This window comes from Botrytis porri, assembly GCF_014898465.1.
Source record: "Botrytis porri strain MUCL 3234 chromosome Unknown BPOR_007, whole genome shotgun sequence".
NCBI classification, from domain to species: Eukaryota; Fungi; Ascomycota; class Leotiomycetes; order Helotiales; family Sclerotiniaceae; genus Botrytis; species Botrytis porri.
In genome coordinates, this window is record NW_024066081.1 from 2,177,861 (window position 1) to 2,193,294 (window position 15,434).

The 15,434-nt window shown below is 41.7% G+C and overlaps 2 protein-coding genes across 2 annotated transcripts; one reads left to right on the forward strand and one right to left on the reverse strand.

Annotated features, from left to right (window-relative positions):
* Positions 1-653: 653 nt before the first annotated feature.
* EAF01_005987 (uncharacterized protein) lies at positions 654-5,828 on the reverse strand (the record flags this gene model as incomplete). Its single annotated transcript, XM_038914241.1, has 14 exons — positions 654-680; positions 753-1,321; positions 1,372-1,432; positions 1,482-1,663; positions 1,718-1,835; positions 1,990-3,635; positions 3,719-4,104; positions 4,210-4,228; positions 4,281-4,496; positions 4,585-4,928; positions 5,327-5,414; positions 5,466-5,493; positions 5,552-5,629; positions 5,688-5,828. 14 exons carry the CDS (start codon positions 5,826-5,828, stop codon positions 654-656), a joined length of 3,903 nt encoding a protein of 1,300 aa, XP_038770690.1.
* Positions 5,829-8,664: 2,836 nt separating this feature from the next.
* Positions 8,665-8,847, forward strand: EAF01_005988 (uncharacterized protein; the record flags this gene model as incomplete). The annotated part of the gene is made up of 1 exon (XM_038914242.1): positions 8,665-8,847. The coding sequence occupies one exon, from the start codon at positions 8,665-8,667 to the stop codon at positions 8,845-8,847; it is 183 nt and encodes a 60-aa protein (XP_038770691.1).
* Between the last annotated feature and the right edge of the window lie 6,587 nt (positions 8,848-15,434).

Here is a 15,434-nt window from a genome sequence, read left to right on the forward strand (position 1 = left end):
CAGTCTTCACTTCCCATCTCCCTCCAATACATGTTCAAGACCATTGCAAGTAGCAACTAGCAACTATCCGACCCATTCTTTCCTACCCGGCGCCAGTGATGCATCTCTACCAAATGTGGCAATCACCTCTCTTTCCTCCCCACCATATTGGTCCAGCCAAAGCTCCTCCCTCGTGCACTGAGGTAAGTGCACGCACAGTAGGTAATAATAGTGGATAGCGTGGGTCAAAATCACGACTCGGTGTACTATTATATTAAACCTCAAATTCACGATAACCTCTCAAGTACCTCTCAATTACCTACTCAATTTCACCACCATCAATCAAGAACCAGCCAATTTAAATGCTTACAATCAACTACAAAATAGTCCCTCCAATGTCGGAACGTATCAAAAACCATCGAATTGGATGTTATCTACATCTACCTGTCAGTTTATGCACAGAATGCACAAAATATGCACTGCAACATTACCGAGCTCAAAATGCCAGCTCATAGGTTGATGAATATGTGAGAGGATTCTAAATTATACATCGTGATTGTACAGGATTTAAGTGGGATTCTTTTGTCCTCTACCCAACCGTATAGTTGGGAATTAATGCTTCTAATGCAAAAAAGTTGAGATGAGATATTTCGCTTCCTGCGGTTTCTACTCGTCTATCGGTCAAGTGCTTGAGATTGACACTGAAATTTGTAAGTACAATGAAGTTTGAATGGGCTTGGGGTGAGGACTTTGAAGAGCATTCGAAGACTTACCATTTGATAATATACACCTTTCTTCCGTAACAATGCTGCGTGATCTCCCACTTCCAATACCCTACCTTCACCCAACACAAAAATCACATCTGCATTTTGCACAGTGGCTAGTCGATGGGCTACGACAACCATCGTCCTACCTGTTGCCGCCCGTTCAAATGCTGCTTGTACGAGCTTCTCGCTCTCAGAATCCAGACTTGATGTCGCTTCATCAAGAAGAAGGATCTTGGGATTGCGAATGAGCGCACGAGCTATTGAGATCCGTTGTTTTTGTCCTCCTGAGAGAGCAACTCCCTTGGTACCGACATTAGTATTGTAGCCATCAGGGAGGGACATGATAAAGTCGTGAATTTCGGCATCACGACAGACTCTATGGAGGGTTTCTTCCGGAGTCGACTCATCGACACCCAAGTATATGTTCTCTTTAATGGTGCCTCCAAACAAAGTAGGCTCCTGTGCTACGAGCGAGATCATTTTCCGGTATTCTCGAATACTAAGTTCGGAGATATCGGTGTCGTTGCATAATATCTTACCCTTTTGAACATCGTAGAATCTTTCAAGGAGACTGACTAGTGTCCGGTTTAGTAAATTGTCTTCCGTATGACGAATGTGAAATTACCAATTGATGTTTTTCCACAGCCTGAAGGCCCAACCAACGCAGCAAATTGGCCTTTCTTAATCTATAATAGTCAGCATCCTCATCATCAACTGTATTAAGATTTGACTTACCGTAATATTCAAACCAGTAAATATTGGAACATCACGAGTAGGGTACTTGAACCAGACATCTCTCAGTTCTATCTTCACCCCGCCCTCTATATTCTGTATTTGCGATGCTGACTTTCCAATTAGTTCTGCCGGCAATCTAAAGCTCAATATTCTATTTGCTGCTGCCGATGCCTGTGCAATATCTATCTCGAGATTAGTAACTAAGAACAGGGGAAGTTTATCAATAGAGTACTAACTAGGGCCAAAACTCAAAAGACTTCCAGCGCTCTCGGCACCATTTATTATAGCAGTATAAACCACAAAGAAGTTGATTGGACCATATTCTCTCGAAGCAAGGAGAGTGCCACCATACCACTAAAAGGCCACTCATGTTAGCTGAGACTTTAGATCAAATCGGATTGCAGTACAATAAAAAGGGGTTCCTAGATCTAAGGAACACTGCATGCATTCAACCTCCAAGCTTGGATCGAAACGCTATAGCACCTTGAAATAAGATAAATAAACCCACAAATGCTAAAGCCATACACCCTAGTCCCAAACTCTCGCTAGCGGCGAAGACAATTGATGAATATCTGCTTTTCTTGGCGTGGCCCTTTGCATGCCACTTCAGCAGTTCCTCGTAACGGGTGCAAATCATATCCTCCAAGGTCAACGAGGTGACTGTTCGAAATGCAGAGATTGCTTCAGCAGCGAATTTAGAACTTTCAGCAAAGACTGCTTGATTCATTTTCTCAAACTGAATCTCATACCGAATGCGATAAAAACTACCAAAAATTAATAAAGGAAGGGCGACAAAGGCCACCACGCAAGTTAGCTTCCAGCCAAAAACAAAAGCGATGATGATGCAACCAGTAATGTTACAGATTGCCGTCAGCACCATGGCCATATTAATGCCAAGTAGTTGTTGAAGTTGTGTTGGATCATTAGCGACACGACCAGTGAGTTCGCCACTAGAGTTTTCCTCTGCGTCGAAAAAGGCAATCGGCTTATGTAAAATACTCTCAAAGTACTCTTGACGGTATGTGGAAGTGATATGACCAGATATCATGGTCGAAGAATAACCCATAATGAACCAAGCTACACCAGCACCCAACCCAAGAATGAAGAACATCAAGGCGTAGTGTTCTGTGGCAGCCTTCAGTCTGGGCCCGGTCAATGAAAACACTGAAATGATTTGTGCAAATAGATAGGCTTGAATGGGATAGGCAGCGCCGGCAGCTATAGCACCTATCACAAGCATCAAGTACCATTGCGATCTAGCGCGTTGCTCATACAAGAAAAGTCCGAGACTTCTGGCAAGACCCTTAGGTTTGTATGCCACTGCTTCTTTTTGTTCCTTTTCCTTTTCCGCTGCACTCATTTTTCGTTTCAGGGGGTCCGTTGTCTCCACCAAATTAGACTCTTCTTGATAGACATCTCCTAAAGATAATTGTTGGGCATTGACAAGAGCACTATATGCGCTGTCCGGGTTCGAAAGTAATCCCTCATGAGTTCCCTCTTCGATAAGCTTTCCCTTCTTCAGGACCACAATCTTGTCAGCCTTTATGATTGTTGAAAGCCTGTGAGCAATTGTGATAGTTGTTCTACCCTCGCTCACTTTATCTAAGGCTGCCTGAACAATCTGCTCTCCTCTCACATCGATTGCACTAGTAGCTTCGTCTAATATCAAGATCTTTGGTCGCTTGATGATACTCCTAGCGATAGCCAACCTCTGCCTTTGTCCGCCGCTTAGCTTAATACCAGCATCGCCAACTTGTGTATCATATCCCAAGGGTAATTTTACGATATATTCATCAGCAAAAGCTTCTTTACAAGCCTCTATGACAAGCTTCCTCTTCATGTCGGTATTTTCGAGCTCCCATTCTGAACCAATTAAACCATATTCAACATTTTTGGCTATCGTATCATTGAATATAAACGGCTCTTGTTGTACAAGGCCAATTTGTGTTCGCCACCATTTGAGGTCGAGGGATCTCAACTCGTTACTTCCACAAGCAATAATACCGGATAGAGCAACTGGATCCTGTTTCTCATCGCACTCCTCGGGAGTCTTTGGTCGTTCTTCTTTCTTCTTATCTTTTTTCTCATCTCTCATAGCGCTTGGAGGTATCACTATTCGTTGTTCCTCGAGATTGTACCATCTTTCTAAAAGACCTAGTCGTAGGTCGTCAATAATTACTCATTTACAGAGTACAAAACGTTGAGGAATCAAATTTAACAATAAAAGTTACACATACCTACGATAGTACTCTTACCAGAACCAGATGCTCCCACAATGGCTGTGATTTTGCCAGATTCAAACCTCATTGATAAATCATCGAGAACCTTGACATGAGGTCTGCTCGGGTAGGCAAAGGTAACAGAGTTGAGAGTGATATCTTCACGGGCTGATACCTCAGGCTCTTTGAGCCCACTGGTACCGGGCCTAGGTGTGTCGATTACCGCGAAAAAATCCGTGGCTGCTGTGGCTGCTTTACCAGCAGCCATGATAGGTGCGGCTGTTTGGCTCACTGCCATTGCAACCATCACCACAGACATCAATACAATGAGTATAGTTCCAACATTTTTCAGGTGGCCTTCTGAAAATAGCCGAAAGCCGAACCAAAAGCACAATGCCATTGTACTGGTATAAATGATTAGTTTGGTTTCGGCGCATGCGAGAAGAAGACATGTAGTTGGGAAGATGAACACTAATCCGAATCAAATCATTGAGGAATTAAATGCTTACGCGTAAACGGCAAACATGACTGAATAATTGTTAGCCGGTAAAGAAGAAATAATCCCATTGGAAACACATACGTGGTGCAAATTGGACGCCTACCCAAAGACTCATTTTCAATGTTCGCCTTCGAGATTCTTCAACCCATCCAGCATATTTTTTCGCGGTCCGATTTTCAGAACCACACGCTACAATCATTCGGATTGACCCAAGAACTTCACCTGCAACTCCAGATGCTTTCTCGTCGGCATGCTCGGCATTTTTTGACATTTTCATGACAATTGGTACGACGGTTCCTGTTATCATCAGCGATGGTAACGTAAGAGGGACAAAAGTATCAAGTGCATGGAGAGAAATCAGTGTAAGAGAAGTGGAAAGTCTTACCATAAACTAAAGCAACAAATATGAGAACTGAGCTGGTTACCAAAGTCAATGCCCAGCTGTACGTGAATGCAATTACAATGGCTGTGATTAGCAATGCCAAATATTGTAAAATAGTTCCCAGTTTCTCTGAAATCCCCACTTGCAATATGTTTGCAGTAGTTGTAATTGTATTTGAAGCTTGCCCACTTGGTAGAGTGTCAAGGACACCAACGGGTAAGCTGAATAACGCCTTTAAGTAATTGAGTCGTAATTTGGCGGAGATTCGAAGCCCAACCAGGCGAAATGTGAACATTGAAATATAACTCAAAACCCATCTTGCAATGAACAGATAAGTAACGAATAAGCTTCGAAAAGTTAGTTCAATTTGTACTTTCTAATTATGTGTCGCCTTCTAGAATTTGAATTCCATATGTAAAAGCTACATCGAGTACATTGTGGGCTTCCGCTGGTCTAGAATGCACTTTGACAACAATGAGACATCAACTATTGATAGCCTTTTACCACTTGATTCCATATGATCTATGGGACATATCTGGTGTGCGGAATCTGTTTTAACACATCAAAGATCTATGAAACATTGAGAGTTCCAATCTCATATGCGAAGTAAGCCCTGTAATAATGGAAACTTCGAACACTTGCCCGTTTCCAGAAATAGTAGTCCGTAGATCACAAAGGCATTTGAGGCATTGAACAGAAATGGATACGATGAAGAAAGAACTGGAAAGAAAAATGGTTCACGAACGTAAGGTTGTTGATGGTACTGGTGAATTGGGCCTTGGTAGTAGTCGTACCAGGTAAAAAATAGTCTGAAAAGTTGCCCACCAATTTACCTACCATGACCTTTAGTTAATAGTTCTCAATCGGAGTGGACATATATTTACCAAAGACAATATTCATGAGCGGTAAAGTCTATATAAAATATCAGTCAAGCAATCTTCAATGAATATCAAGTAATATATCAACATACAACTCCAGTCCCAATTTGTGCAAGACAAGCAATGATTAGTACGACCTTATCAGCCGTAGTCGAGTATGAGAAAATTCTCTACCGAGATGTATTAGTTTGTACAGCCATTATGAGGAACTTGGCTCGATTTTATTACCATAAAATGTGTGAATGATGTCTGATTCTGCGCTTGACTCGAATATTTGTCCTTAACTTCATCTTCGTTACTCTGTGTCGCTGCGTCTTCATCACTCTGTGTCGCTGGGAAGTTATCGGTGTTGATTTTCTGTTTATCCATGTTGACACTATATCAGATCTCGAGCTGAAATAAATGAGGTGTGGCGAGATTTTTCTTTTTAATGTAACCGTCGCTAAGAAGTAAAGAAACAAAGAAGGAATGTAGGAGTTAAATCAATATGATGAATATACAGGCAGGCAAACTCGTGATTTGAAGAAAAGACTAATGGTTTGAGAGATATCAAAATGAAATGATCTCTGATCAAGCGACGTGTTCAAGTCCTAGATCTTGTTGTCGTCGACGATGCCTAGAATCCTTTTCTGTTCGTCAAGATACCAGAGAGGGGTCAATTATTGTTTTACTCAATCGAGGTGTACGGCGACCTTTTGACGATTTGAGGAATGAGAATTCTTCGGAAACGGAAAGAACAGATGATTATTATATATAAGGAAATTCACTAAGCAGCAAGAAAAAATGAGATTGATAAGAAAACCCCAGAAATTGACGGGATTACATCTCATCTGCAACCATTTGAGTGTACGTACTTATTTCAAGCCCGCCAAGTGAGCATGTCTTTTCTCAATCTCCATCTACCAGCGGGTGCACGGACTCACGGAAGAGCTTGTAAATAAAGCACAATTCTACACTGGAAAGGTCAATTTTGATAATTCAATTATAATTCAATCTGTGAATAAATTCCTTTCAAATTGAAAAATATAGTTTATAAATATAAAAATTCTATTTTTTTACAAGGACTGAATTAAAAAAAGAAAAATTGAAGCCTTTATAATCGAATATATAATTTTTTATTAACTTTTTTAATGAGAAAACATAATTTTAAGCTTTTTGAATCCAAATCTTGAGTTTTTTATTTTGTTTTTTAATATATTATATTTTGATACTTAATAAATCTAGAGTATCTATCTAGAGAATATTCAAGATATTATTGAATTTTCATTAAATTTTAAAGTTGATAAATTTTGATGTCAAATTGTACTTTACTTACAAGCTGTCCCGTGAGTCCGTGCACCCACTGGTGATCTCACCCCCAGACTTTCCGCATAGGCGAATACGAAATCCGAAATACGATCCCAATACGGAAATACGCTTCGACCAACCCGAGACGTGGTGTGGAATTTGATGTGGGCTTAGTCATCTAGAGCAGACTGGGGAAGACAGGCTCGAGACAGGCTCTACGTAATCGAAACAAGAATCCAGTTCTCTTTTCCATATGGTATTGACTATATATAGTCCTCATTGATGATATAAAGAAAGCTCACATTTTCGTATAATAGGTTTAGATTCTAATATTCAATTTAGAATGAATTTTTATTTCAATGAAAGAAGTCTCTTAAAGGGTACTCGATTTCCACTTGTTGTTTCGCTTACAGAGAGACAGGTACCTTGAGCTACTTCGATTTCTTCACACTTACCACTTTCGTTTCTTGTTTCCTACTCAAATCAACTACATATCAGTTCCATCTGGATGTGATATGCAATATCATCTTATTTCTTCGCAGTTGATCAAGCAGCAATGAGTAAAGCTACTTGGTAATCAATGTCTGTAAACATATGACATCATTGCAAACATTCAAGCTAACAGTCTACTTCGTTCCTTCGATCGGGTCCTATAAGTTTTGGATAGCTGACTGTCATTGTATTGGATATATGATCAATGGCCCATAGCACACATGGCGGTAGCCCTGAAGCTCGAAGAAATTTGCCAAACGAGAAAGCTTTCTTCCCAGGAGTTTCAAGGTTACATTTGCGCATGGCCACATGTACACGCCGAACTAAATCCATTCCATTCACTTCCTTACAAGAATCAACATATCTATCCATTCTTCGAGACTCATATAACAGCGGGAACAATCTATATATTCAGGATTTCAGGACTAGATAATACTTAGTAACCTAGTCAACACAATCTGAGATTCGAAAACAGACACAGTGTATCCTAATCACCATACCATGAAACAGCCTTGAATCTCCTATACCTTCTGAACAAGAATATCATTTCCCCCTTCTTATTCCAATCACCACCTCCCGATACAACTTGACTTGCCTTCGATTTCTTAATCTCCCATTAATCCATTATTCGCTATCATCAATCACCCATCCAAACCACCACTCATCTGTATCCATACTCTCCTATTAATCAACCACATCATTCAGATTCAAACATAGGTATCTACATATACAGCAATAAGCATCCCATACTCCCCACATTCATAAACAACACATGAAGCATATATACCTCGTGATCTCTCCACCAGCCAATACGAAATCCATGCGATCGTGGACCTTATATTGCCCATCAGAAATACAGTGATCTGAGGATGAAAAGTTGGGTTCATTACTTGTCTTGCTGCTTCGAATGTCCAGTGAAGAAGTCGTCGAGTAGTTTTTCTCGTGTCGAGAGGTTCACGGGTTGGTGGATCAATATATCTGGAGTTGGATAGATGGAGGCAAGAATATCATTCTGTTTCTTACCGCGTCTGTTCGTAAGCAGAATATGTGGATATACAGTGTTGGTTATTTTGTTGGATATGCTATCTGCAGGAAAGATTCGATCAGATCAGTGGTCTGGTCTTGAAAACGTCCTTGGGCCCTATGCTGTTGACTGGCAGCTGAGGATATCACATTGACGTCACATCACCAGATGTACCAGATTCCTAACTACTCACACCTCATAAACACACAATACAAAGCCCATTTCAACATAAACATAAACACAAAGATCAGAAAGAAAGAAAGAAAAAAACTATAATGCCATATCCACACTCCTCATCCGAAATCTCCAGCCAGCTAGAAATTCCTACCTATCTCCTCCACTCCTCTTCTTCCCTCTCAATTCTCACTTCTGGAGATAAAATAAGAACTATACCCACACCCCATGCTGTCTCTCCAGCTGCTCCGGTGCTCTCCCCCTTCTACATCTCTCGCGCGGCCACTCGCGCATCTGCATCTTCACCGCATCTTTGTGTTTCTGCGATGGGTTGCGGCAGCCGTAGAGGAGGAAGATGAGGAGGAGGAGGAGGAGGAGGAGGAGAAGGAGGGTAAAGAGGCCGCAGATTAGGAGGGCCAGGGTTAGGGTGTTCATTTTTTTTGTTTTGGGTAGGGTTTGGGATTGGATGGGGGGTTTGTTGGGTGGAGTGAGTGGGTGGGTGGAAGAGATGGGAATGCAGGGGGGGTATTTATATTGCGGAAAGGGAGAAGAAAGTGTGTTGTTCAGGATTTGAAACGTGATACCTAATTACTTTCTTGATGTTGTGTTTTTGGCCTGCTGTCTTTTTTTGCTTGAAATTTTCTTTGTTGACATTGTTTCTCTCTTTCCGTTGTCATTGCTATCTTTTCTTTCTTTTGCTCATGTTCTTTATCCGTTTGTTCCTGTTGTATTTCCCAATTTGGATAGGGATATTAAGGTATAGTACATTTTTAGGTAGAGAATGACTTGAGATAGGGGGTTAGAAGAGATAGAGACGGGAAAGCTTGGAAGTTCGAGATGGAAGAGGACCCAGAGAAACCTGGCGAGAGATGAGATACTTTTGATAGGATGAGTGTGTAGGTATGTTGCAGTGAGCTACAGCTAAAAACTTCAGCGATGGCATTTAACGGCTTTGGGGAAATGTGAAAGCGGAAAGATAAATGGTCAGATTTTACTTCTACTCTTGTGTTGACAATTTGTGAATGCACATGTGATGTACATGTATGAGGTGAAGCTTCATTCGTGGACTGAGAATATTCGAGTTGATTCGCAATATCGAATAAGTTTTCTCTTGAATTACCATGCATGTCTATCGAGAATAATAGAATACGATGAGTGGTGACCATGCATCATTAGTCTTTGCCTGTCTCCGAATTTTTACGTACGACCTACAACGTCGTCAGCAACATCGCTTGACGATTGGATTTGCTTTACTTCGACTATACCTGATTCAACTTGACCTGGGTTTGCCCCGCTCAATCCTGCCTACCTTATTCTTGCAGCCTCGTCCAGGACTCTACTCGGCGTTGCCCAACCCTAAGCTCTGCAGAGAAGGAATCTTGTGATTATCCACATGAAGATTGCCGCCAGATACTGAGCTCCACACACATCAATACATGCGCAACAAGAAGTTCTATTGACAAATGCCTCCGCTATCAAAATAAGCATCGCCTTCCACTGGATTGTTGTCAATTGGATGATATTAAAAGGAATATGCATGACTCATTACTACCCATCATGACTCAAAATCGAGCCTCGTCATCCACCAGTGATCCCATCAAGCCGCTTAGCTGAAAATTCTCTCATTCCTTTTGCGCAATGCAGGCCAATTTTTGATAGGAATATAGATTTCTTCCTCGTTTGTGATTGAATACGTATGAAGGAATTGGGTGGAAAGTGGCGTCGTTAGTGAGTGGCGCTAAAGATGTACCGTTTGGCGCTAGCTTACTTGGGTAATGATATTTATCGACTCTTTCATACAGTCATCCGACGGTGAAACGATTGGATTGCTCAATCATATTCACGCAGTGTATTTAAAGATTTCGTAAATAATCCTGGGGCGAAGCGGAATCATGCTTGGATGAGGGGTCTACTATTTGAGTATCGAGTACGATAGTCCATCAAAATGGTAGTAATCAAGCAGGACTCCATTTGGTTGACATTCACTTGAATGGGCGAATGCTTGCGCCTTCCATTACAGTATCAAACTATCCAGCCTAACCCAACAAAGTGCTGGCTTGGATCTCCTTCCTGGTAGGATGCATACCTACCTAGCACATCACGAGATCGAGTTTATGATAGTGGCGAACTTCCCACGGGTCTTGAAAGAGGTCGATGGCGATGAATAGAGAAAATTCAGCTACGTAATAGACAATATTGCTGTAATTCGTTCGCAAAATGGAAATACTTAGATGTGGTAAAGCGAGATCGCGTAGAAATTGGCAGATTGTTATTGAGAACCTGAGTATGTTCATTCATCCTCTCATCGAGCATCTGATCCGGTACCATAAGGATTCAATCCGTGAAATACCACCTCATAACGCGAGACTCATCGCACTTCCGAGATAACCGCCACCCTGATGTTGTACGAATCTGATGATGTTTTATCTTGTGTATACACCTGACCTCACCGTTGAGATTGTATCTGTCTATTTGAAGAACTACATGAATGTTCTCAGCCAAAGAGTGGATGCTGTGTATTTAGATTAAACAAGAGAGGTGTGACTCAAGAAATAAGAGTTACGACGATTAGTTCTCAGGACTTACTGATCTCTGAATCCATCGACGATGGGAATCTAGCGCTGGATTCTTATCGAAATACCGAGTACAGTCCATGGCCCTTCGGATTCAATCAAATCAATCAAATCTTACAAAACCATTTGTTTGAATAACATCATGCTGATATAGTAGTTCTAGAGGTGAGAGGTATCTCTGGATGCTGTACAAAAAGGAAGTGTACCCCTCCTTCGTGCGTGATGTCAAACAATCGATTACTGTACGAAGCAAACTTTCAATATTTCCGAAATCAATAAAGACACTCCGGTCCAAACTCCGATCCCAACTCGTTCGATAACGGAGATAATCGCACTTGTGAGCACTAACCCAATGGCAACGTGACGTGAGCAAGTATCTCTAGCACGGGATACCCTCACTTTGGATACCACCCCGCGATGTGAATCTCGCTTCATTAATTCGGTTGGACCAGTGGAACCCGCCCCTCATTTCTACCTACCACAAAAGAAGTTTGGCCGTCTGCCTTTTGACCGATCAATAGGGCGGGATCACAGACCCATCCAGCTGACTGGATTGTGATAGTGACTGTGATAGTGATAACGAGTAGTAGATCAACCGACGAAAGAGTGATATTAGAAACCCCGTGAAAGATGTTCCATCATATTCAGAGGCTGGTTTATATGAGGCTTACTAAGGAGTTAAGAGTCATCAACCATTTGTCTCGAAATCTCGACCTCATTTTAAGAAGCAAACCATTTGCCTTGTCTCGCCCGACCACCCGTTTATTTGTATCCACGGGTTGAGGCTGAACAAGTACCACGTTCCGAAAGATTCGGATAAGATGAGTCAAAAAAGACATGAAACGCGGATACCCTATAATCCGAGGGCAGTCCTCCTATTGTATCACCTATCATATTGTTTGGCCCCCAAACAGCAAAAAATTGACCCAAAGTATGATTTGTGTGGTAGGAAATGTCTCATGAGGCTGACACTTCAAGCTCCTAAAGTTGCGCAATAACTTTGATTGGCTGCTTTTTTGTGACTCTCAATGCGCCTCTTGAATCCGATGACCCTTTCGAGGTCCAGAATTTGCGCCCACACGTATAAACTGCCCAAACGGCTACAGCAGGCAAACTTTCTTTTTGGGCAGAAATGAAAATTTATCGTCATACCCACCAATAAACATTATTTTTTCTTCTTTGCGGCAAACGTGAAAATTAGACTCTTTTGCGTTATAGAATGTCTGGCTTCTTGAGAAACTGGAGGGGAAGATGAATGCTTTTTTTCTTTCTTTCTTTCTCATTCTGGGCTTTTTAGACCTACAGTACGTCATTCAACATACATATTGGGCCTTCCGTTGTACGACACGTGTGCATAGACCGCCTTATACAGTGTGTGGGAAGAAGCCTTATATGTATGGAAAATTGAAAATTGAAGCTATCGATGCAAGAGAGAAAGACTTTTTCTCCTTAAGCAGTAGGTCAATAATTCGGGTACAGGCAGCTAGGAGATCTAGCCAATGTGTGTACATATAGTACATTAGAGTACATCTCAACGGGAAGCGGCACCAGGGTATGTTCTCGCTGCTTGATCCTGTACAACGTTGGTTTCCGCAAACAAGGATTCTCTAAACGAATAAGATCGGAGAATCTGTTGATAGAATCCAAGAGGACTCCAGCCACTCATGATTCAGAAGTACAGGAGTAGAGAGCCTTTTGATGCATAACAGTAAGGGAGTCGATCAAGTAGTGAAAATAAGAAGATATGATCGAGACGGTGAAGGAAAGTTTGCACCAAACTGACTCCAATAGATGAAGATTCGCACACCGAAAGTTTGGATGAAAACTCTGCAAAAAACAACAAATCCCAAGAAGCAGGGCTTATTAAGACGCAATGGTAGAAAGATTCGAAATCTAACCAAAGAATTGATGGGTGTCACCGCTGTCGTATTATATATTTTGTTGGTGGATGATTGTGGAGGGTTGGGAAGTTAGGAGGGGTAGTAAATATATGTAATTACGAAGTAATGATAGTTAATAGTTTAATAATAAGTCTCATCATCCATTGATAGGTAATTACTAGATAAGGTATGAGAAATCACCGATGTGTGCTCAATATAGCCACAGAAAGAAACATTAATTACACATCTACCTACGTTTATTATTACTTTCTAGTTATTAATGTTGTGGCGATTGCACTTGCACTTGCATTCGTCTTTCGTTAGGGTTAGGTCTAATCTCTAATGCCTGTGTACATTATGAACTATGAACAGTTCTATGCAAGAAGAACCCGCCGCCGCCGTGGAATTTTCAATTCATCATTGTCCGTTCCAGGATTCATTTGATGCGAGGTCCGGCAACTCTGCAGCTAAAATGCATGACAAAAGCATGTTGATATGCATCACTACTTTAGTGTGAATCTTTTCTTTTTCTTGCCCATTTCCTATGAACTTACAACCCTACGCTTAATTCGTGATCCCCTCTTTCTGTTGTGAGTCGATTCTCCAAAGGAACCATCTAAACCCTTTTCTTCGGATCTTTGTACCTCACTCAAGTTGAGGATTAAATAAAATCCAATAAATCGCACTGGAAATGAAGTGATTTCCTCTTTAGCAGTGATACGAGTACGAAAATCCTCGTTCTCTATATCTCTCTCTTTGATAAATCATGAACAGCGTGTGATTAATTGAGATGGCATGGTACTATGATGGTGGTCGTATCCTTCAATCATTCCGTGACATCCCAAGAAGCTCCAACTTTCATGTGGTAGGTTATAGGTAGGTATCGTATCCTCCGCATCATGGTTTGGGTGGAGAGAACGGCCGAGTCGTAAGTTCTCAGGGGACTTTTATTGGCGGAATGATAAATGAAATTGACTTTCCTGGCTGTCCTGGCCTTCCTCGCTCTTTTGGCTCTTTCTCACTCTATCACTCCTCAAGGGTTATCTCGATATAAATATAAATTAATTTGTAGACGGGTCCCGCCCCCCTCAAAACCCTGTTTAATCTACTGTACATATCATTCCAAGAACCCCCGGAGACGAAGAGCATGGAATCCATATCGATGAACATGGAGGAAAGGGAGGAGATGACAAGAACAGTTGGGATTATATTCTAGTCCTGAATTGTTCATTGTAGTTATTACCAGAAGCGGAGGGTGGTGAGCAAGTGAACGTGAGCGGCGTGAATGTGAATGTGAATGTGAATGTGAACGTGAACACCTCTGAACATGCTTTTCCATGTGACATCCCGTGTGACATCCCGAAGCACAGTCCGGATATGTCCACTTACATTCAAATACTACCTAGGTCATGGGAATTTGTTCTTTGAGACCTGCAATGATGTAGGTAGTGTGGAAAAAGGATCAACGGGGTAACCTTTGACCAAAACTTTGATACTCCTAGCAGTTCCGAATATGTACTTGTACTTACTTCTCTTACTGTAGATTATAATACAACTGATACCTAGGTATTCATTCAAAACATCAATAACCTCAAATGCCCCTCGAGCTTCCTGCCCAACATATTACTTTAAACGGGCCCCTCTTTATTGTACTGAACCTGCATGCATATAAGTGCAATCCATACATCAATCCATACATCCATACCATCCACACCGTGCATCCTCGTATTGTACCAAGAAGTCTTTTCCTCCTGGATGTACATCCATCCATATCCATATCCAGTCAATTCCCTCGGACCCTATCAGCCTTCCGGAGTATGGAAATATCGGTGTAACTTTTCCCTGATTGTCTTGAATTGATTCACCACGCGTACGTCCATAGGGTTCCCTAAGGGTGGCCAGCTTCAAGATCGTGCTCAAGGCTCAAAGCTCCCAGCTCCCCGCTCACCGCATCCACCAGCGATTTGATTCTAACCCCTCATCTTATCAGCTGCTGTCCTTTGACTCGACCACTTGGTCTCTTCCTTGAGCAATCCTTCAGTCAATATCCCTAGCCAGAGGTACCTAGTAGACAATATTGAGATCTTCATAATCGAAAAGTCGATAGCAACCATTACAAAGCGCCCAATCAAATTTGCCACGCCGAGAAGAGCGGATGAACGAACACACAGCACATGGCCTGAGAGCAATCGAATTCACCCAATATATCCACGACCACGACCACCACCACCACCACCATTGCCATCACCCAAAATTGCCCTCTCATGCTGAGAACCCTTGAACGAGGACACCTTTAAAAGATCCAGATAACATCATCACATTCTGTACATCAAACTTTACCTGCACACTACATAGCTACATTATTGTATTCGATCAATCAGAAATCTCCAAACGAATCATATTCATCCCAACCTCGGTTTCCCAAGGTTTCCCAAGGTTTCCCAACATTCAATTTCGTTCAATCTCCTAGATCCTTGAAGGTTCGTTACAATCCACAATTTCGATCTTCGGTCTCTCCGCTATTCACTTTACGGTATCGTGAGAA